Source organism: Rhinolophus sinicus, linkage group LG09, assembly GCF_036562045.2.
Source record: "Rhinolophus sinicus isolate RSC01 linkage group LG09, ASM3656204v1, whole genome shotgun sequence".
NCBI classification, from domain to species: Eukaryota; Metazoa; Chordata; class Mammalia; order Chiroptera; family Rhinolophidae; genus Rhinolophus; species Rhinolophus sinicus.
The window spans coordinates 29982532-30007286 of NC_133758.1; the positions used below are offsets into that span (position 1 = coordinate 29982532).

The following is a 24755-nucleotide window of genomic DNA, read 5'->3' on the forward strand; positions in this document are numbered from 1 at the left end:
CCTGAGTCAACCCCAGAGAGTTCCATTTTGGAGACATTTTCCTGATGTACATCAGTTTATAACCTGTTCCTCTAAGTTCTGTTCCATCAGCAGGGCAGTCAAGGCACATTTTTTTAATATGAAACGGGCTCCTTTTAAACCAAGGAGTTCATGTAATCTTACGTGTTGCGTCTGTCCCTAATGACACAAGAAGTGCTTTTCGGGGGCTCAGGAAGGGAGGGAAGGATGGGCTAGCTGGGAGAACACAAAAGGCGGTAAGGGTCCCAATAACCAGAGTGTTAGGGGACAAGAGTGACTTTGACCACTGAAATAAGAGTCATGACTGAAAGAAAAAGCAAGGGGACAGGCCGTGGAAGCAAGGTCAGCAATGAGAAAAGTATCATCAAGGGGAAGGAGTGACCTATGGCTGTGTAGCTGCAAAGTTGTGGACAAGTCACTTCAGCCCTCCGGAACCCCGTTTCTCTATGTGTCAATGAGAAGGCCTGACCAGTTGGCTTCTAAGGCACCTTCTGGCTCTAATACCCTGCATCCAGGCAGGCCAGCCACTGGATGGGACACTAAACCAGGACAGCCATGGTCACGGGGGGCAAGGCCCTGGGAGCCAGTGGAAATGGGCCAAGGAAAAGTCTCTTCCCAGCCCAGAGACTCCAGGACTAGGGTCACGGCCATCTCAGTCACGTGATCATTCACCACAGCGGCCTCAGGGAGAACAAGATTCAGATTCAAAGTCCCAGCTACTGAGAAGCAACACTCTGTGAAGGCGAAACGCCTGTGTTCAGCAGCAGCAGTTCTGACTCGAGCCGGGAGACACACCACACATTATAGAATCAATACCTATGAAAACTCCCTGGACCCAGCCATTCCACTGTTCTGTGTACACTCTAGAGAAACTCCCACAGGTGCACAAGGAAACACCACAGGAATGCACGTGCATTGTTGACAAAGCCCAAAAGTTAGACACAACCTAAATGTTGGACCAACCTGAGAACCAATCACTAATTGCAATACACTCATACAACAGAATACCATCCAACAGTGACAATGGGCAGGCAGGGCCATGTCAGCCATTGGATGACTCTCACATCATTCCGTTCACTCGTCCTTTCAACAAGCACACACCAGGTCAAGACTCTGTGCTGAGGTGCTGTCCTAGGCAGTGGGACACGATGGAACAAAATGGATGAAGTCCCTTTCCTAGTAGGGGGACAGAGGAAAGAAGCCACCACTAATGAACACATGTAGTATGGCAGACTATGTCGCCCCCTACAGAGAAGCAGGAAGCAAGGAAGAATGGGGTGCAGAGGGGATGCTATGGTACACAGTGCTCAGGAAAGGCCAAATCGTGTATGGGTGATGCTTCTTATCGCAAGCTGTGCAGTGGGTGCCTGTGAGTTGTTTTCGTTCCTCCTTATACCTTTATAAGTCTGATATATTTCAAAATAATTTTAATTACAGCTAGGACTGATAAGAGACAAGTAATTAACAGATAAGAGTATAGTCTCCCACATTAAACTTAAATATACCCCATCCTCATGTTCCTGAATCACCTGTCCACACCCTCTACACACCTCCCTCCCCGCACCGACAGTCTAGTGTTCACCTGGGGTGGGGGGAGCCATACCCTGGCAGACAGACCCCAAGTCCCTGCAATGTATGGGCACAGACATTGCAGGCCACAGAGGGAGGCTGGCATCCCTCAAGAAGCAGAGGCTCTCAAGGTAGAAAGCAATGCTCTCAGAATCTAGCCAATCCTCACAGCGCCAACTGCCTGAGCGCCCTGCAGGGAACCTTGGCAGAGCTCTAACTTCCAATGTTGGACAATAGGCTTCCATTCCTTACACGGGCTTCTCCGGGTTTAGACTGACTTAGCCTTTTCACATCTTTAAATCACATGTGATATGAAAATACTCCCCCAAACCTATTATCTCTTGAGTTTTCCGCGTTGAAAAGAAAAATCAGAAAGCAAGATGCACGTATTCAATGAACTCTCCCTCCCCCTGGAAACATAAAGTGGCTGAAGTGGACTGCACCCAAACCCCAATCAGGAAAACAATAGAAAAAGACATGGCCACTGCCTCACTGTATAATACTGGTGGTCAGTTAAACAAAAAGCAGCAGACACAACTCACATGTCAAATTCTATCAGGCTGATAAGGAATCTGAATTTAAACCCATCTGTCCTTGAATGCTGCTATGCTTCTAGCTCAACCACAGGAACTTCCCATCAGGATTTTCAGAGCTAAACATTCTGGTATTTGGCTATATCTAAAGAATTAATATCCAAAGACAGTCTGAGTATCACCAACAGCTACATCGATTTACAAAACTCCAAGCAAGCAATCTGCCTCCTATAGCAAATGATGGAGAAGTACGCTTGGGGTCAGAATCCCCCCAGAGCCTATAAGGACACTGCAATGTGTGGCACTCTGTCCCGCTGACACCAATCCATCAGCAGGGTACTGAGGGTACAAGAAGCAAGGTGCGTGGCAATTTGGCACAGCACACTGGCACAGAAGCAGGTGTGGAAATAGGTGATGCAATATACACAAAGCCAGCTTTCTAAAAGGGCAGAAGCTATATAATGAAGTCAACTTTTTCTTAGGGCATAATCTGACAAAACAGCTATGGTCTCTTGTTAATACTATAAGTCTAGCTAACAAAGAAAGCCAAAGGCATTCAGCTGTGCATATGGTACAAGCTTTGCACAAACACTGAGCAAATGAGATCAACCAGCCCCAGAGGACCACGGGGTGAACTTCCTATACGACTTGAGTCTAAAAGGCAAAGACAGCCAGAGAAAGACAGACATGCCAGGTCAGATACCCAGGCTAGGGCGCTTGTACCCTCTAAGGGGAGGGAGCCAGGGAATTCTGCACTGCCCTTTGGCTATCTTGGCACTGTGTCCTTTGCTGGGGCTAGGGGTGGAGGGAAGTAAGCAACAGAAGGGCAGACTTTATTCCTAAGAAACACAGGGCTCTGATCAGGAATGCAGAGTACGTTTTTCCCAGCAAACCATTCCAAGTGCCCAGAATGGGACTAATTATTTCAGGTTCCCATTATCCAATACGGGTGACTGAACGAGACGAGCCAAAATGCTAAGGTTCCAACTAACTGTCCACATGTGCATGGACACAGCTTTGGCTACAATCACAGTCATCACTTGTGGATCTTACCTTCTCTTTTTCTAGCCTTTGATTCTAAGATTTCTCTGCCTTATCCTTAGTGCATGGATTTGTTCTGCCTCTGACAACGTCGGGACTACAGTCACTAGTTGAGTCCTTTATTGAAGGGCCTAGCCCGCACCGGGCACTGCATCAGGTACCAGCTCAAAGTGGGACACAGGATATCCATGTGCAAATAAGAACGAGTGTCTGTTCCTTAAGAAGGACACTGCCTAGTCAGGGAGAAGGACAAGGGGACAAATGGTTATGAATAGTCTGGGAGGTGGGAAGGCCACACCATCAGAGGGCTTTAGCCAGGGCCCCCCGGAAGGTATTATGAGCAGCATGTCACAAAGAGTAAAGAGAAACCCTAAGTAAGCCTCCAAGGAGGAGGCAGAAGCATAAGTATGGACAAAGCAAAGAGGTCAAGTGCACAGCAGATTCAGACACTTCCCCATAGCTCAGCTTTATGTACATTCCAACACAGAGCTAAAGTGGAGGCTGCCTTATTCCCTTGATGATCTAAATATTTGTCTTCTCACTTCCATTGTCATATGTCCTGTGGTTGGGTCCAAAAGGTACTTGTAATGGTAACTTTCTGGAGACACCACTGCACCCAGGTGACAGAAGATCTAGAAGCTGACTGAGACAGTGAGTGACCTGTGGAAACTCTTGCATGCCCACCACCCTTACTGTCAGCCCCATGGGGAAAAACGTCCCAAAGCCATTTCCCCATGCAGTGTCCTACAACCAACAAGCCTGCAAAGTCAAAGAGTGAAGAAAGAAGCACCAGTCCTTTTATTCAAGGAGTCCATTAGGTGATAAAACAGGTTCTCCTGCTAACATTTCTAAAGATTTGGCAAATGAGGGAACACTCACAAGGTACATGCAGTACCTTTTAAATAAATCTCTTTTTATGAGAAAGTATACTCATTTCTCAGTGCAGGACTAGTCAGAAAATCGAACTTAGGCCAGATGACTCAGATGATGATATGCCTCTCCCTTTTGGCTTAAAGGGTACCACAACCACCACCTTGCTCACACGCTGACCAGGCACAGCTCCCAGGGCAATAGTAGGAAGGGTCTTAGGCTGGAAAATGCTCCCAGGAGCCCTCTACCAGGTACTAGAAGAACAGCCAGTTAGCCACTGTTCCCTTTCCCAGTGCCACAGAATCCAGATGCAGACTCCACAGAATATCTGCTTTGTCCAACCAGGTGGGGAACTGATGGTGCTTCTTAATAGGTCTGGAAGGTTTCTACTAGCTCAAGTATAATTTACAAAAGGATCAGCCATTCTCAGTCCCAGGCACCTTTCATGCTAGGACTCCAACTGATATAAGAGAGATTTTGTAATCCACATGGAATTCAGAAACAAAACCATAAAATTACATATTTCCTCTCTTTTCAAGCCGGATAATGCCTAGAAACCTTTGTGCTGTGTTTTGCCTATATGAGAATGAACAGTTGATTCAAGTACCACATTTCATGTTTTATGAAATTCCCATGAAACATGATACATGAAGCTGATTCTATTTAAAAAAAATAAAAGCTAAATTATGAAAAGCAAACATCTTGAACGACTGAGCACAGAATAGATAAAAATAGTTTCCTGGGTCTTTGAAATGGATGATCTACAATGGAACTGCTTAAAATTGATCAACCACCTTTGGAAACATAACGCTGACGCAAGCAAAGTTGAGAGGGGAAAAAAACAGGATTTCAGGATTTTCATCCAAAACCTAACTTAATACAGTGTTTTTCTGTATATCCATCTTTACTTGATGGCTTCTATCTTAAGGCCACTGCCAAGTTCCTTGTGGTAAGGGGCCTCAGCGGGAGCCCTCCCGCTGCAGTTCTCTACATAGGGCATGGACTGGATGCATGAACGCAGGAGGAGGTGGGTGGTGGCGATGCAGAGAACGATGAGCAAAAGCCATCTCTGAAAAGGAGCAAGCCTGTCCCAGAGCCCTTGTGCCTCAGTTCCCCATCGCTAATTCAGAGTCAAGATCACCCAAGAGGATCCAAGTGATTGTTCACCAACTTCCCTTCTTTTCCTAAAACTCAGCCCTGTCTTTATAAGACTGCCATGTTCTCTGGTGACACTGGCATCCTGGAAATACTGAATTTTCTCCTTCAGCTCTTTCTCCTTTAGTTTCTCATTGGTGCGCAGGAGAGAGCCCTTTCGTTGCATGGAGATGGATGTCACCAAAGTGGAGAGACCCAAATGAGGTACCACCACCCGAGTGAGGGGTCCAAGCAGCCCACATGAGAGCATCACACAGGGATGTGGGGGGGGGGAATTCAGCTCGTATGGATGGCGTGTGGGTGTCTATGAAGCCCAGGAAGAAAAGAAGTTGCTGCCTTCATGAAACCTTCCCCTAAGCCCCCACCAAAGCCCTGTACCTCTTCTGAGGTCACACAGTATTTTGTACCAACTTTAGCACGTCCAGATGGCTTTGTACTGCGATTCTTTGTATGTAACTGCATTCGTTTTCTATTGCTATATAACAAATTACCACAAACTTAGCAACTTAAAACACATATTATCTCACAATTTCCATGGGGCAAGAGTCCAGGCACAGCTTTGCTGGGTCCTCGGCTCAGGGTCTCACAAGGCTGCAATCAAGGTGTCAGATGGGACCACAGTCCCCTCTGAGGCTTGGGGTCCCCTTCCAAACTTATGTGGTTATTGGCAGCATTAATTTCCTTGCAGCTGTAGAACTCCTGGCAAGTCGCTCCTTCAAGGTCAGCAGAAGAGAGTGTATCTGACTTTGACACTCTCTTTTAAAGGTTCACATGGCTATGCCTGTCCACACAAGATCATCTCGCTTTTAACTGACTCAGACTCAACTGATTTGAGACCTTAATTACATCTGCAAAATCCTTTCACCTTTGCCATACAATGTAACCAAATTACGATTCGGCAATGATCACAAATCCATCATAATCACAGCTGTTGCCCACACTCAAGGGGAGAAGATAACACAGGGTGTAGAACAGGGAGTGGGAATCTTCTGGGCCGTCTTAGAATTCTGCCTACCACCAGGATGCATGCTCACTCCTCTTAGCACCTTATTCTTGGACTTAAAAACCTCACTTGTAATTATTTTGTTTGTATTGTTCTCTGCTCCCTGTGGGGACAGAGCCCCAGAGAGCAGTTTCCAGGCTCTCGGCCTCACATAGAAAGGTGTTGGCTCAGGTAGTAAATGGCCATCAACTGTGATTGGATGGCCATCAGCTGTGGCTAGTTGGCCGTCAGCTATAACCAATGAGCCATTGGCCACTAATATAACTGCCGTGGCTATGCTAGCAGAAAATGGGGGCTAGCAAGAAGATGGTGGCTGAGCTGGCAAGCGTGGATTGCAGTTAGGATAGCGGGTTGTGGACAGTGTGGATCCAGCCTCCAGTGAGACTATAGTGCCGCCAGCGAGAATATAGTGGTTTGACTCCCCTATCTATGGCTCCATGGATGTTCCTTTTTGGTCTCATCATATCCTGCATTCTTACATGGGGAGCGGGAGCTGAGATCCCGCCTGATGCCCCGCACAACACTCCCCTTCACGCAGACCCTAAAATGACTGACTCATGTAAAGCAATCAAGTCACACTCACTGACGAATAAATGATCCAGTTGATCCATCTTTATTTATTGAGGGCTTCAATCACAGAAATACTGGGGTCACAACTGACAAAAACCAATGACATCTAAAATTTGGAGGAGGTTGATCTTTATATAAGCTTCCAATTAAGACCTGGAAGAGTTGGGGAAAGACAGAAAGATCTGCAAAAAAGGCTATAGGGCAGCAAGATGCACACAAGGAGAGAAACTATTTGGACCATGTTGGTAGTGTGGGCAGATAGCAGGGAAGTCAGGAAGGCAGCAAAGTGAGGCAGGCCTGCTGTGAGCTCTCTCCTCATGGCTACCAACCTGGGGTTCTCCAGCCCCATGTTGGCTTGACCAGTGAGTCCAATTCCATGGTGTTCGTGGGAGCCCTCCTGGCTCCCAGTCCTCAGGCGCTGGACTAGCAGCAAACCTACCACTGTCTCCTGATCTCACCAAGTACATATGAATTCTGGGATATAAATCAATATTCACCCTGTTGATCCTTCAAAATTCTGCAGATCAACACGAATGCCAGACCCTTACTGACTAAGGGCAGCTGACCTTCTTTTTCAATGAGTTGATTGGGCTCATGTCGTGCCGGGAGACCCTGCTTGCTGCGCCATTTGTCGTGCGGGGTGTCAGGCGGGGTCTCTCGGCACGACAAATGGCGCAGCGAGCAGGGTCTCCCACACGACAAATGGCGCAGCGAGCAGGGTCTCCCGCATGACAGCTCTATATAGCATGCAACCAGGTGGCCTTCTTTGAAGCTAAAATAGGACAACATACACTTGGTGACAGCCTGTGGATCTTACAGTAACTAAGACAAAACATAAAGAAGAAGGAGAGCCAAATAACTCTGTTTTTATCCCTTCTGCTTAGTCTATTAGGTTGGTGCAAAAGTAATTGCGGTTTAAAAAGGTTAAAATAATTGCAAAAACCACAATTACTTTTGCACCAACCTAATATTTTACTTAGAATCACAGAATCTTAGCGCTGGAAGGGATCTAAGAGGTCATCCCATTGCACCCTACCTCAAGTTTTGCAGGTCATCTGACCCCTCCTGGAGCATTCCCAAAGCAAAGTAGTGTGTTCTGTGGTTGGAAAACTAATTGCCACATGCCTGTCTGAAGTCAACTCAACGAGCATTCTGAAAATGCCTAATATTCCCCAGAATAAGTAAATACCATATACAGTATTCCTGCTGTCACGCTCCACCTCTCAGCCTGCTGACACACATCACAAATCAGTCGTGGCACTCTTTCCTGCTGATGCTGGATGTGGCTTCCGAATCCTCAACAGAATGCTCCAGAAAGTCACCACTGATCAGTTGAAGTTGGCAAAAGAAATAAACTAATTTTCCAACTCTGTTCTTGCAGCTTGTCTTCAAAAACCGTTTTCCTATAACTGCTACTCATTGCTTCTACCGTTTCCTCAAAAATAAGACGTAGCTGGACCATCAGCTCTAATGCGTCTTTTGGAGCAAAAATTAATATAAGACCCAGTCTTAGTTTCATATAATACAAGACTGGGTCTTATATAATATAATTTAATATAATATCAGACCGGGGCTTATACTAATTTTTGCTCCAAAAGACGCATTAGAGCTAATGGCCCAGTTATGTCTTATTTTCCGGGAAACACGGTAATATGCCCTTAAAAGCAACAAGTTTGTTCCTTACTCCAAAAACAACCCCTGCATATCTAACTTCATCTTAACTTATCCCGCACTTAAACCTTCACATGCTCAAGCCCAGCCCCAAGGACAGGGTAACGTGGGCATGAAAGGAGTAGAGCCCTAGTGATGGGATGACCAGGGTAACCCACTAGTGTTTCACGGAACCCTGGAGCCAAGAAGCCCTTCGGGTCAGAGATGAGTGTGTTCTGCAGGCGCCATGAAATACTACTTTGCCTGTAGGAACTGGTGCCAAAAATAAGACAGGGCAACCTATTAATAGCACAGAAGTGGCTTCAGGGGAGTCCAGTTTTAAGGAGATGGGGAAAGGAAAGGTGGGAAAAGGAAGCAAAGGATAATGCGGTTGAGATCCTGAGGATACTGAAAACCAAATCAAATGGAAATGCTCCCAATCACACCTCATCCTTTACCGTATTACTCCTGTCTCCCCATTCCACATCTTCTGGTCATGCGTGCCCAGTTCTCAGTATAAAGCATGCGCTTATCTGCAATCACTCATAAAACAATGAATGAAACCAAGACAGAGCTCTCTCCCACTCATTCCCTCCCACTCATTCATTCACTTAATTGTTTTAATCAAAAAACTGTTGAGTATCTATGAGGCATCAAGGAGCAGGCGGGAGCTGGGGTCACAAAAGCTATAATGACACTATTCCTGCCACCAAGAAATTCATGATCCATCTGTTTCAGAGGCAGGGAAATAACTTGCTGAGATCTGAAACAGATTAGACAGTATAATCCATTTTTGCATGTATTTCATCTACAGAAAATATGACATTTAAAATCAAGATATATATAATCTTAATCTAATAAACTAGCAAAATTATCAAAAAGAAAATTCAGTAATTTGGCTTTTTTTTTCTACGTACCAAAAACAAATCAACCTGTGCTACAGTGCCTCAGCAACAGAAAGATCTGGTGAGGTAAAGCTTCAGATTAGCACATTCAGGCTGCCTCAGATTCTCAGTACAAACCAGCCTCTTCCTCGGGGATCGCCAGTTCTCTTCCCTGCAGATATTCTATCATTCACCTGTTCTCTCCTTCAGCTAATTTTCACTGAGCTCCCAAAATGTGCCTGGCATCAGGGATGGAAATGGACACGCAGGCAGCCAAATGCGGTACAAGGAATTAGCCTAGGGTCTCTAGTGCACAGCGTATGCTCAACAAATGTTTATCATCAGAGAGGCTAAGTGTCAAGACCAGGGTATGCAAAGAGGGCCAAAATATCAAGGGGCAAGGGAAGGTCTCTTGGAGAATATGCTGCCTGAGTCCCATCCTGAAGACAAGAAGGAAGCAAGGGATAAAGTGTGAACAAGGTGAGGAAGGGCCTCATCCACAGAAACCAAGGTCAGAGAAAGGGCTGAAGTGGTCTGGACAGATATACTAGGGCAGGACTGGACAGATACACTCGCCACATGGGTAGTCGACCCACGTGGAAGGGCCAGGTCTTCATCCTCAGGATGAGAGGAGCCACTGAAGGATCTACCCCAGGGACGGAGAAGACCAGATCAGCACTCTCGTGTGTCAATCCAGGCAACAGGATGCAAAATGGACCAAAGGGAAGCAGGACTGAAAGCAGAGACTAATTAGGAGGCTGGTAGAGAAGGTTAGGAAGGAAAAACTGATGACCTGAACTCAGAAACTAGAACCGGGAATGAAAAGAGATCTAAGGACTTGAAAGGGAGCAAGGGACAGAGAAGCTCGAATTTGGTGGTAGATGATAACAGAGAGCGAGAGAGAGGGGTCTAGGAGACCCCCAGGTAGCTGACTTGAATGTGATGGAGGATTGTGTTCAGCACAGAGGTGATGAATGAAGCAGCTGTTGGGGTGCTGACTGGGGTGCAAAGCTGTTGGGGTGCTGACTGCGGTTGAGGTTTGGACATGGTGCATTGGGGATACCCAGGACACAGCTGGCTCTGAAGTTCTGGGACATTGCAGGAAGGCTGGCGCAGTCTACCAACAGTCTCAAAACTCCAAAACGTAGGAATCTATGAACACAGCAACTGACATTTCCCCAGGAAATCCCAGTCAAGAAAATGGTTTTAATCTATGTTTGGGATTAGGTTTAAAATTGGCTTAAGACATTCTGTTCTATCATAAACTTGGGTTTGTAAGTAGAAGCCCTATAAAAGAAGACCCTGTGTGAGATAAAGTTATAGCCAAGGAATTAATGATTGTGATTCCAGGTACACCTAACTCCGCAGTTCCTTTGGAAAAGTCTCCTGAGCAGTGAGCAAAGGACAAAGTAAAGAGGTTCATCTTTGGTACAAATAAAGTGGGAAAAATTCCTGACAAACACACAGCACTGAGAGTTGTTGGTGGAAAATTCCACATGTAGAAATAGCCAAGTAACTCTGTTTTTCTTTCTTCGCTCTTGTCTCAGATAAAATAAAGGAGACGGAAGCTTCTAGTGGAGGTGAAAATTCTGGAGAAATCTCTTTGGCTGTGACTGACAGGGACAGCAATGGCTTTTTAAGTTGAAGTGCTCAGAGGTATGACTGTACAAAATACAAGGGGCTGCTGTTGCTGTTTTCTTGTGGTTTTTTTGGGGGGGGTAGCGGAGGGTGGTCTGCAAACTGGTCTGAATTTCTGGAGGGATGTGACTCTATATAGAATGCAAGAAATTTAAAAAAGCATCTAATCAGTCTATGAATGAGTCAAGTTAAGATTAAATTATAATGATAATAAGTTAAACCATTTGACTTTGCCATTTATGTAGGTAAAACATGGTCAAATATCAGCCATTTTACATGATTTGGTCAGATGATGCTCCAGCTAGACATGGTTTGCCAGGCAGACCTAGTTGTGTATTGCTTTATAAAGACAGCTCTACATGAAGTATTCTATCATTACATAATGCTTGCTATGTTCAACAGTATTAATAATTGATTTCTATTTTAGAAAAAATTAAAACTTGAAAGAAAAGCCTTATTAATCATAAGCCAAAGTTACCAACAAACAAGCACTCTTTAATTATAGGGAAAAAAAATACCTTGAGGGGGTAAGAGGAAAAACCAAAATCATGTTTAAAGCTGCAAGTATCCACCTAGAGTTAGAATTGCTGCCAAATGTGGTGAGGAGCTTGGAGTCCTGTATGCCGTCTACCTTACCTATGTATGGTCTATCCCAGCATCTTCCTCTCACCTGAGAACCTGAAGAAAAATGAAAAGTACTTTGCCCTCTTCAAAGGTCAGGACCTGGCTCTGGCCCTCCTGCTTCCTCTGGCAGGAGCTCCTCGCCCACCTGACCCACTGCATTCCTGCACATAGCACTGCAGACTGAGGGTATGTCAGGGCACAAACCACAAGCAATGATGACTCAGGTAATTTGGCACTTCTAGAAAAAATGGCAGTGCAACAAGAAATCTCTAAGCCATCTTCCTACCAATCTACCCAAACGACCTATGAGAAACATTAAATGGAGAAGAGATTCCACAAGCCCTGAGACAAGGGGTGGCCAACCACACAGCACTGACTCTGAGGGTCCATCTGGACACACCAGAGACTATAGCAGGCCAATGTGGAACATGGGGCCCAGCAGCCAGTTCTGCATCCTGGGAAATGCAGTGCTGCAGAAAGTAATGAGAAAAGTTGGGCAACTCCACTGTATCCCATTGCCTGAGCAGGCCAAGGGAGAGATGTGAACTACCCCAGCCTGAGCTCATTTTTAGCCCCTGTGGCTGAATAGGCTGAAAGAGGAAAGATACACGTACACAGCTCTCAGCTATTCTCTGACCCAGTTTTTAAATGCTAAGCAAAATGAGTCAGACCGAAAAAGTAGAGAACCATATGATTTCACTGATATGTGGTATATAAAACTGAAAACAACAAAAGAACAAGACAAACAAATGAAGGAACAAAAACTCATAGACATAGACAATAGTTTAGGGGTTACCAGAAGGTAAGGGGGTGGGGGGCTCTAGAAGAGGGTAAACAGGGTCTAATATGTGGTGATGGAAAAAGAACTGACTCTGGGTGGTGAACACACAATGTGAGATATAGATGATGTAATACAGAATTGTACACCTGAAATCTATGTAACTTTACTAACAATTGTCACCCCAATAAACTTTAATTAAAAAAAAAGAGGGGTGCAGGTCTGATGCAGGGTGAGGATGGAGTGGCAGCACGAGGGGCCACAGATGGAATACTGAGCACACTCAGAGCTACCATTTTTGTCACCATGCACCAACAGCAACAGCAAGAGTGACTCAGCCTCCCTCCCCAAGCAGGGCAGGCTGTGGCTTTCTTGTCCATGACCAAACCCTCAGCAGGTTTGTGGCTGGTTCAACCTGGTGACCATATCCCCAACAGCATGCCAAGTGGGTAAACAGAAAGGTCAAGCCGAGGTCAGACATACCAGAGCACACAGAGAACATGAGATGCCAAAAGCAGAGGTTTCAACAACTATGGGGGAAAAACAAACAAACAAACAAAACATGAAGACCACGTCCCCCGCCTATGAGTGGCCCAGTTTCTCCAGCCCGCCCCAGTCCACAAGCCACAGCTGGTGAATGCCCAGAACTGAGAGACCAAGTCTCCCCCACGCGTGCTACTAGTCCAAATCCTCAAAGGAAGAGTTTCAAACATGGAAATGCAGAGGTAAAGGAGGCTAACTCTCCCTCAGGGGAAAAAAGGACTTCACATTTGGCGTACTCTGTTAGCCGAATGGTTGCCACATCTAAGGAACCCAGACCCCAAGACAAACAGTGTCCCCTGATTGAAGCAAAACACGTGCAAGGAGGGTGAGAAAGCTCCTTCTTGGGAGAGGACATTCCCAAACCAAATTTACAAAATAAACAGGAAAAGGACCCATGAGAATCCTCTCACATTGCCAAGTGGTAAATATCAGGCCCAATTCAAAAATGAACAAACAAGAAAAAATAAATACAAAAACACCGTGCGGGAATATACATAAAATACTGTAACAGAAGAGAAGGAAATAGACATTGTCTCCAAGAGTTAGATAGAGAACATATTCTTGAAAAGGATTTGTCCCAGGACATGGAAGTACATGCAAGCAATAGTTTTTAATTTTCAAATAAAGATGTCAATTCTTCCCAAATTAATTGACAAATTTAATGCAATGACAACCAAAATTACAAACCACTTCGTTAAAATGACTATAAAGTTCATTGGCAAGAATACATAAGCCCTAATGACAAGGAATGATAAACATTATGAAGAATGATCACCCCAGGCCTGGCGTAAATGAGCCCAAATGGAGAACACTGGTGAGAACATAAATTCACACATCCTTTCTGGAGGGCAATCATTCAACCCAAAACAAGACGAAAATGTACATACCTTCTAAATCAAAAACTATCTCCAGTACTTCCACCCTAGGTAACATCCGAATAATTCCCAGAGAGTTTTGTGCAAGGATGGTGTACCAGTCTGCTAGGGCTGCCATGACAAATACCACAGACTGTGGGTATAAGCAACAGATATTTATTTCTCACTGTTCTGGAGGCTGCAAGTCCAAGGACAAAGTGTTGGCAGGGTTGGTTTCTCCTGACACCTCTCTCCTTGGCCTGTAACGACCATCTGCACCCTGTGTCTTCACAAAATCTACCCCTGCCTAGGTCTGTATCTTAATCTCTTTTTCTTATAAGGACATCAGTCACGCTAGATCAGGACAATGACCTCCTTTTAACACAATTACCTCTTTAAGGCCCTATCTTCAAATACAGGATTATTCTGAGGTATTAGGGGGTTAGGACTGCAACATATAAATTTTAGGGGTGCACAATCCAGCCCATAATAGGTGGTGACAGCATTGATAGCATTGATTATTACTGAAAATAACTGTCCTAGCCACAATTCCTTACTTTGTTTAGACCTTTCTATGATCCCTTTAATCTTTACAACACTCCTGTACGGTATATATTATCTCCCTTTTTACAGGTGAGGAAGTTACTTTTAAAGAAGCTAAATAACATGCCAAGGTCTAGGTGATGTCACTAAGCCAGCTTCCAAAGTCCATGCTTTCGAACCATTACCTTCCAGGAAACATGGCTGACAACCTATTTAAAGAACATTTCATTTTTGTAAAAGGCATGCACAAAGCAAGCATGTGTATGTGTGTGTAGAAAATGGTGTTCATCTTTGTTGAGAGGGATTGTGGGTGATTTTCATGTTCTTCCTTTTTATGTTGTTTACTTTTCAGACAATTGTGTGTTCACAAAGTACACACCAAGAAAAAAATGATAAAACTAATTTCTGTTTTAAGAAAAATAGTCACATAACTCAGTTTTTATGCAGTTTTCTTTCAGACGTGTCTATCTTAGGCCACCTTTATTCCACTGGTCTTAACCCCCTGACACTGGACCTCTCGTTTGACAAGTGGACCCTAAGGACTTTCTTTGGTGGTTTCTGAGACTCACAATTTAGAGTTGTGACGACAGCCTCACTGCTAACGCATTACAAGTTCACCCCATGGAAGCCCATTTCCAACAGGAATCTTGTCAACATGCTATCACCTCAGTCAGCGGCCCCGCCTCCTCCTGGCCTGTTTCCCAAGCTTGGCTCTTCAGACTATAGGACACCACTGTCCATGTGGTGACAGGATGTCTATGCTTTGATGATCATGTAAGGGTTTGGGGAGGGGAGGAGGCAGAAAATAGTGCTGAGCTTTTCACATCGGAGGAGGATAAAAAACTTATTCGCGTTGGACTTGAGAACCAAAGTCTCAAAGTAGCGATGACATCACAACTTATGTCCAGCTAAAATAAAGCCAGGCTCTTCTACTTCAGATAACTGTAATTCTCATTCCACAGACTGTGATGTCATTAGCCAGAGGTTTCAAACTTATATGCCTATGAGGCACAGAGGCAACAAAATAAGTGGAGCAAGCCAGGGGTGACACAAAAGGGAGCAGTGGGGACTGTGGCCAACAGCCCATGTGCCCCATGGGAAGGGAGCAGCTTCTTCCAACTCCGGCTAATTGTGGTCACACAGCAATGAGGACCCTGTGTTGGCTCAAGCTTTCATTTTTTTCAGAAGAAGCCAGTATTTTTATGTTACATCTCTCAATTTTTAAATGTTCATGATTATTTTAAAATCTTTTAACACACTAGATTGGGCAAACGAAATACCTGCTGGTTCAGTTTGATGCCACAGGCTGCCAATGTGTGCTGGCCAACAGGATTCCCTACTGGGATTCCCCCTGTCATACCAGCTCAGCAAAAAGAAAGACATCAAATGAGGAAGGACTCCATCCTCAACACTAGCTTCAATCCCCCTAGGCCTGGTAACATGCCACTAGGATGCTTGTGCATTGGCATTACCCATGCCAAAGCCGGGCCATGGGGCACAATGATTAATCCCTGAAGTCCTCACCAAGCACAGAAAGCTCCCAGAAAGAGGCAGAAGAAGAAGTTTCGTCCAAGCCAGTCGGGTGCACCCCAGGACCAGTCAGGGGATACACGACAGTCAGGCCAGACCGTTCAGTGGGAACCATGATAGCCCAGGACCTGACCTTCGTTCAGGAAGTAAGCAGCTCCCCTCTTCTGCTCCCATCTCCTTCACCTTGGGGCTAGTTTGGGCCCCTGTCTACAGTCTGAACCCAACCTTTGCTCTCCTCCTTCGCTCTGAAATGCCAAAATACAAGCACTTAAGTTGTTCTGAGGTGAAGGATGTTGGTTTAATTATCATTTGATCATTTTGTACCACTGCCTTCTAACATTGTAAAATCTCTCTATGCTGTCTGTAATATTTCTGTTCCTCGTGAATTTAGATGCCGACAGAAACCATCTGTCCAGAAGTCCTGATCCTTGTTAAGAGACGTCTTAATAGGCAAGGCATTTTTTTTTCCTATAGTGGAATATAGTTAAGTGATATTTGGCAAGGCACTGAAATTCTCAGGTTGCAGTTTTTCCAAAGAAGTCTAAAATCTGTATTAAATCTCCCACTTTTAATGTTGACAACCATTAAAAAATTGTTAAAACACACTATAGGGGCAAACAAAATATCTACAGTTTTCTCTTCAAATGAAAAGGTTGAGCTAAAGAAGTTCTATGATCTTATCCTGCTCTGATCATGACGGAGATGGTGTTTTCTGATTAATGGGCAGTTTGCTTTAGGTGAAAGCATCAAATCAAATGTCTCCATGTAAAACTACCCCTTAAGAGGCAACTTCCCTTGAGGTATAGCCAGAAAAGTGGCTGGTCTCACTGATTTCTACTTATCTCTTTCTCTCTTCCCAAAAGCATATCACCTATATGCAATTTCAAAGCATATGAAGACATGTGCTACAACACATAATATGGGCCATGCACAGCCCTTTCCAGGGCCTCCGCCAAGGCAGGGCTGTATCTTGATTTCATTGTCATATCCCGTGGTTGACCGGCAGGGCCCACAGTGAAGGCTCAGTGTGTGTGCGGAAAGTTTATGTTCCTAGGAATATACCACTCTAGGTCCTAGTTCAATAAGAATAATTGTGAAGTACAAATGCCATCGTAGATTTATATTAAATCCTGGCTATCACAAAAAAAAAGAAAGAAAAAGAACAACTTTAGATCATTAGCTGTAACCAGCCAAGAATAATAAGCCAGATAAATATTATTTCTGCATGTTGTACATTTCAGACCTCTTCCCAGCAGCCGGCTCACATTTTTGGAGAGCACTTGACTACCCCGTTAACTCAAAACCGATCTTTATAGCAGATACATTCTCTACAGATTCCTGGGCCTTAAAAGAAGAGCTGACAGAGGGCTGAGTGCAAAACTAAAGATAGATTAAATGAGTTCTGAAAGCAGATGTGAGAAGCACAGCGATCTCCAAATGCACTGTTTCCTGTGGGTCTGGAGACTTGCACAGAGTGGAGCTCCGGAGGTAATCTCATGAGGGCACACTCCTCCACCGGACAACCCACCGGAATTACAGTTTGTTAATAAAGTTTGTTTTGATAACATCCAGAGATGCCTGCTTTATTTCTTACTAGGTATATAATACAGTTTTTTTAAAATACCATCATGATCCAACGTTGCGGCTCTGGCTCGAAGTCCATCAGTCACCCTTCTCCAACAGCGCATCCGGTGCATGCCCCCAACCACCAGCCATGTTGGGCTCTCACACTCCAGGCCATGACATTTGAACCCTAATCACACAGGGCCAGGTAACAGACAACCACGGACAGCCTATACTCCAGGACCCATTGAAATTACTAGCCAATCGTAAACCTGCTTACCCCGTGGCAACCACAACAAAGGTGCCGCTTCGTGAGGACCCCATGTTGGCTCTGAGTGGCCCTGGGTAGCATGCTGTGTTTTCCTCCAGGAAACTGGGAGTTACAAAACTGAAACTCTTTCCAGTTTCTCTCTTTTGATCTGCATCTGGCCTCACCATACCTTACCCAAGGTAATATAGTTAAAATATGGTTGGAAAAGTAAAGAGGCAATTCAAAGGTTGTCCTTGATTATAAATGTCTACTGGCTACCAGCAGTTGATCACAACCTAAAAAAGCCTATATGATAAGCTTTTCAGAGTCAGGAAGGGGTGATTCAACATGTGGGCTAGGAAAAATGATAGTTTCCTTGTATAAAAACACAAAAGTCATACCCCTAAAAATCTGTCATTTATAGCCTTCAGGAGATACTTTCCTGGCACGGGTTTTGGTTAAATACATCAAAATGTGCTGGTGTTTGCACACAGTGCCCTGGTTCCCCCGAGTCTTCTGAGACTTGCTGAAGTGGGGCAGGTATGCAAAGGCACCTCCATACATGGAAAGCAGGATGCCCTGTTGTAACCTGAATGGGAGTAAGCACTAGCTCGTTTTCCAGGTAACACATGGTAAGACTTCTGGCCTCCAACAAATGGACACTAATGGAAAAGCAAAATCTGAAGTCAAGGGCCAGGTGACGGCAGTGGAAATGTGGATTCTCCTCACATTAGCAAGAGCTGTCTACAGTGAGGGTCTTACCTTGGGGGCATTTTCTACACAGCCAGAGGGGCAGCAGCTGATTGACAGGGCTCTCCCCTGGTTGTACTTGGGCATTCTGATTCTTAAACATTTGGTAATTGTCTTTGGCACATTTCTGTTACAGATCAGAACACTGCAAATTAATAAACCCGTGTAAGCTTAATGATAAGCACTCACTAATGTAGAGTGGGTCGCTGAAGTATTTTATGTCAATACCATCTTTCATTGCCAGGAAGGACAATTCACACCATTTACCATTTGGGATCTTGTGCAGCCATTAAGCTTATTCTGCCCCCTGCACAACCATTTCTTCAGCAGCAGGATGGCCCTCACTACCTCCAACCAGGCCACTACTTAGGTGTTTACTAAAAGGTTTTCTCAGCTGGGCTGAGTTTTTTCTTCCTAACTGCCTCTATGTGGCAGGCACTGGTAACCCTCAGGTCCAAAGTCATGCCTTTCTCTCTTGCTGGCTCCCCTTAGAGTTCAGGAAACCAAATATAGCAGGTCCTTGAATAAAATTTTCTTCAATGTTGTTTTGTTATAATGTTCATAAGATGACATAGGAACTTATCTCTTGTTTATATCAATTAGTCTATGATTAAACTGGTTTCATTATATATCATTTTGCCGCTATTCCAAGAACCTAGCGACAATGTTATGTGAGGACTTACTATGCTCACTCTGCCAGCCTCCCTTGCAGCTAAAGTGGTCATGAGACCCAGTTCTAATCTGGGGGAAGTATGCAGGGGGCTTCTGACAAGAATTTTACATTCCTGATAAAAAGGGGCTGACCACAGCTGGGAGGGTCCTCACCCTCTTCCCAGTCTTGATTGTAGATATTTACACACATGATTACTCCATAAAATGCACATGTACACTCACAGGTAAGGGTTGGAAGAATAAAGATAAACACATAGATGGTTATAATATTAATTCTACAGAGGTGTGTGCGTGTGGATTTTAATGTGCACACTCACTGGAGAAGACCTCTTTTTGTAAAGTTAAAATGATGTATACTTTAAACATAACAAAAAATATGTATTGTTAGTTTGGACCCACTATTCAGAATTAGGCTATCTTAGGCATATTTCCTTCCATGTGGTTCAGCTTATGAACATCCATATTATAAGTGACTTGGAAAATAAACCAGAGGAAGGTCTCCCACCCTGATTTCCATGCCTTCCCTATTTGAAGAGTTGGACCAGTATGAATGGAATATGAGGACGGGAATCAGGGTTTGCACCATCACTTCAGACACAGAAAGACAGCTGCATTTGGACGCAGCATGGCAGGACAGTTTATGGTTAATCTGTCTACACATACCACAAAACTTTCTATATAAATTTTTAAATTACATTGAAAATAGAAATCATAAAATTCATCAATAGAGCCTCTCTACTAGCAACCTGTAATGTGGATCTACCATATGCCCAGGAAAAGAATGAAGGTCGACAAAGGGAGGCAACTACCCAACCTCACCAAACATCATGGACTCAAAAAACATAGAGGCTGGGAAACTCTCTCACACACACATATTCAGCATTTATCAAAATGAATGGAAAAAGCCAACCTTGACTTGACATTATATCCTTAAAAATTTTTTTTTTAAATGAGCCCTAAGTTTTCTCTTTTGCTTTTGCCTTCTGGTACAGTGGCTCTCCAGGAGTAGGGAAAAGCTGAGACAGACTCAGAGTTCAATGCCCTGGGTAGCAATGCAGAATATAAGGCACCTTCTAAGAGTGAAACACAACAGGAACTGTAGGAGACTGTTTCATTTTGCCTGTCTCATTCAACTAACCATAGGCACTTGATATTAAATCACACGTTTCATGTATTTTTTTCTTCATCCAAAGGAAAAGGAGAGTTGTTTTTTTTTTTTATTTCTTACATGAACACAGAACATGGTGTTGTGGGGTGACAGGCACACATGCAGAAGGGGGAACAGAAACTCCATCAGCCTTGAGGTACCCCAAGGTCTGAAAACAGCCCCTGCTTGACCACACATTAGAGAAAGTGCCTCTATTAGGTAAATGCTCCACCTCTTTGAGTCTCAAACTTTTTAGCTGCAAAATGGAGATAATATTAAACTATATTAAATTTCTCCTTTTATAGGTCAAAACTGTTGATAGCAATTTCATATGGTCCAACCTAATAATTCCTGCCTTGTTATTCACAGGGGTTCTTGTTTTATTTTGTTTTCTTACAGGCTCAAATAAAATCAGTATTTATACAAAGGTACACAGAAAAACAGTAACTAGGAAAGAGCATTAACTTTATGAACTGGAACAGTAATCAGTGCTTGAAACGTCACACGTGCATTGCTTTATAAAAAATGAAATCACAGAGGTAGCTATCAGAATCATTTTTTATAATGCATATTCCTGGGTGCAGCCCAGACCTACCGAGTCAGGAAGAGGAGGATCTGGTGAGGAATATGTGCTTCTGACAAACACTCCTGGTGATAACTCAAGTTGGGGAAAATTCTTTTCCCAGGAAATGAATTGGCCTCTTTGGTTTGGGGTGGCTTTCGCTGAAATGCAGGCTTGATCCAAGCTCACTTAGCGAGTCCCCTTCCTCACCAAATGAAAGAGATTATGAAGAACCTAGTGCATCGTATGTTATTTTTTCTTAATAACCAGAAGAGATTTCATATGAGTCAGTAAAATTAACTTATCATTAATTACTAAAAATTGATAAAACCTGATGAAGGTGTCATCTTTTGCTACAGGATGGTTTCATCACCTTATTCCTTAATCTAAATCTTTTAAAAAGCTCTCAGTATTGAAGTTCCTGGAGGGGTCCCCACACCTGTATTGCAGCAGGGGCTGGCCGCTGCATGGCCCCTCACGACTTACCCCTCAGGATGTAGTTCTGATAATTCTGGTCTGCCTCCGCTCCCACCTTGATCAAACACGTCAGACCTTCAGCCACTACAAATTCATGTACCAAGTCTTTGTCATCCTGGCAGGAAAGGGGAAAAAAAAAAAAAAACTTCAAATACTGTCCCAGTCCATCCTCCATCCAGGCTATGCTGTTAAAACTATGTACAAGCCTTTGAAGCCAGACCAAACCCTAAAGATTGTTCTGCTTTATTCAAATGAAGCATCTTAACTGTTGCCAGAGGAATTTTACAACCAGTCTTCACATTGTTGTTTGCCAAAGACCAATTATTGCCTTCTGGGCAATCTAATAAAGATAAAGCAACCGAATCCCCTATCAGGAATATTTATAGTGTTCTGTTTTTCATTCTTCAATAATCACCAGGCTCCGCTTCCCCAGGGACAGGCCACATGAAGCTCACTGGGTTTAACAACAGGAAACACTCAATAGCAGTGCAGACCATCAAGTGAGGGATTCAAAGCTACTCGTGTGTTCCAAAAGATAGTCCTTAAAGACGGTGCTTCCAAAAGTCTTACAAATGGTATCAGGAAGTAAGGAAGCAGTCTCTCCACCTCCTGACTTGTGCTGCTTGCAGGACCAGCAGGAGGCAGAGAGCAGGACGGGACAGCTGTGTATCTGGGGCAGCCACACCACCCATCAAAAGAGCCACTTGGGTCGGCCTGCAGACCTGATCACAGAAGGCAGGACAGGAAAGGAACCTCAGGGGTCATCTACTTGGAGGTTCACAAAGAGAGGTCTCCAGACCCATGGGTGGCAAAAGTGTCACCTGGGAACTTATTAAAAATGCAAAACTACCCTGCCCCACCCCTGACTTACTGCAGAGGAATCTCTACTGTGGGGCCCAGCGACCTGTGCTCACCAAGCCCTCCAGGTGATTCAAAGGTGCTCAGATGGGTCTCAGCTCGGACTCCTTCATGCTGGGATCATCTGGGAGCTTTAAAAAGGAATAGGAAGCAGGAGCTTCCCCGGATGGATTTAACCATAATTTCTAGGGGTGTGGCCCAGCCTTTGCGATCAAATTCCCTAGGAAATCCTCAAGTCCAACCAGTTCAAGAACCACTAATCTAATCCTACCTTCTCTTTACAGATAAAGACTCAAGAATGGCAAAACGTTGGCCAACATCACCTAATGTCCGGCCAGCCCCAAACCCAGTCATTTTTCTGTAGTAGCCACTTCTACGGAGCTCTAGGAGAGGGGTTTTTCCACTACTGTTTCAGGAGATTTCCTCAGTTGGACAGTGCCTTGTCTAAAATGCAAGTAGGATAAGGCTGGAACATTCCTCCTCAATTATAACAACAGAGCAAAAATAAAAAATAAAAAAAGAAAAGCAAAAACCCTCAGTGATGTAAATAGTAGAAAGCTTAATGGAATAATGAAAGATTATCCTTACAGGAATGGTCAGCAACCAGGGTTTAGCTCCAAATGAGAAAAAATAATTTAGACCAACTGGCATAATTCTCTAGTCTCTCTGTGAAATCAGCCCCTCATTTTGATTTTATGGCATTTTCCAATTATATGGATGGAGCACGAGCTAAATGTGGGCAGGCCAGGGAAAAGCTCTCTTTGAACCGAGAAAGCACTCTCCATGTTCAGAGGGCACTGGGGGGAGGGGGAAAGATGCTTGTGCCCTGAAGGTAATGAGAGACAGCTGTGTTCACTCAGACTTTAAGATAATCATGGCTTTGGAAAGCAAGAGAAAATGGGACAATATCATGAGTTTTTGGAAAATTACTTTACACTCACATGTATAAAGGAAATAAAAAATAATTCTCTCTCTATCCATATCCTTTTCCACCAGCATATGTGAAAAGTGAACATTTAGATGAGCTCATGTCTAGTCAGAAAGTTTTTCCAAGCATGTAACAAATGTTTATTACTTTAACTAAAACTGGATTCACACATGACTTCATGGTGAAAAAGTGAGAACAAGCTCTCAAGAAACCACTCAAGCGAATCACTAATATTAATATAGCATAGAGTTGACTGTCTGGCAAAGGTAGCTGCAAAACACATTGGACAGAGGACACAGTGTTTATAAAAATAATTTAGAACCTTAACTAAAACGAATGCACATATGCAGATAAGGCACTTAGGAAATAGAAATTTATGGATGATAAATGTGGAAAGTATCTTCCAAATTGGCAATGTATTAGATTTTAAACACATATCCTAAATATATATAGGCACTAATAAGTGGTTTTTAAAAGATTGGTTTCCTACTACTGTGTTTCCCCGAATATAAGATCTAACCAGAAAATAAGCCCTGGCAGGATATTTCAGGATGACATCTCCTGAACATAAGCCCTAACGCGTCTTTTGGAGCAAAAATTAATAGAAGACCCAATCATATTTTCGGGGAAACACAGTAGAATGAAATCAAAATGTTAACACTAACTGATAAGTGATTATCACTGCATTTCAGAATTTTCTATAATAACCATGCATTAACCTATGATCATTTTTTAAATGCCTATTGGTCAAGGACTATTCAACTCGATCCAAATGACCACTGGCTCTCGTTGTTTTTTTACTCCCTTACAAGTCTAGTTCCAAAAAGAACCTCCACATTTAGACAACACAAGAGATGATGGAAAGGCAGGCTCATGGGTGTGAAAGGTGATCTAGGTCTCAGACAGCTTGCAGCTTGTGTAATCCATTCAATTCTCAATGTATCCGTGCTCGTAACAGCTCTTTTGTGCACACGTGGGTGATCTTCCAAACACGTTATAAACTTCTGATAGCACACACCTTCTTCCTTGCCTATATAGTGCTGACAAAGGCTGCCGCTCAAAAATATTTGTTTGATGAATAAATAGTAGAAATAGTGTCCCTGAGAATTCAGAGAGCAAACACTACAGAACAGGCTTGGTGAGGGGATGTGAAACAAGACCCTAAATATGTTTATTTTACTTTGCTTTTTTTAACTTTTTCACCCTGGAAAACTTTAAACATATACAAAAGAAGACAGAATAATTTAGTGAACCCCTGGTGCCAATCAACTCATATCAATCCTGTTTCACCTATCATCCCACCCTGTCTGCTGTAATATTAATTTGAAGCAAATCCCAGACATCACATCATTTAATCCATAAGTATTTCAATATGTATCTCCAAAATAGGAACTCCTTTTAAAATTATGCACTCATAATAAAATAAATTAATACGTTCTTAGGTTATCAAATGTCCAGTCAGTGACCAAGTTTCTGTTTCATAAATACTGTTTTTTATGACTTGTATTAGGATCCGAATAAGATCCACATGTGGCAATTAGTTGATATAACTTTTACATGTCTTTTAATTCTTCTCTTTTTTTCCTGGAAATTTATATGTTGAAGAAACTAGGTCATTTGTCCTGCAGAGCAGCCCACAGTCTGCACCTTACTGATTATACTTCTGTGCTGTAAATTAACACACGCCTCAATCCTAGATCATTTATAAATCGATTACTGCATAGAGAGGCATGATCGAATCCAGG

The 24755-nt window shown here is 43.6% G+C and overlaps 1 protein-coding gene across 22 annotated transcripts in view; it reads right to left on the reverse strand.

Moving 5' to 3' along the window:
- Nucleotides 1–24755, reverse strand: part of FHOD3 (formin homology 2 domain containing 3) — a 433462-nt gene that overhangs the window by 221919 nt on the left and 186788 nt on the right. For all 22 annotated transcript variants that reach the window (XM_074340106.1, XM_074340111.1, XM_074340113.1 and 19 more), the window contains exon 5: nt 21234–21339. In XM_074340106.1, the coding sequence (XP_074196207.1) occupies nt 21234–21339 (106 nt within the window). The remainder of the gene's footprint in view (nt 1–21233; nt 21340–24755) is intronic.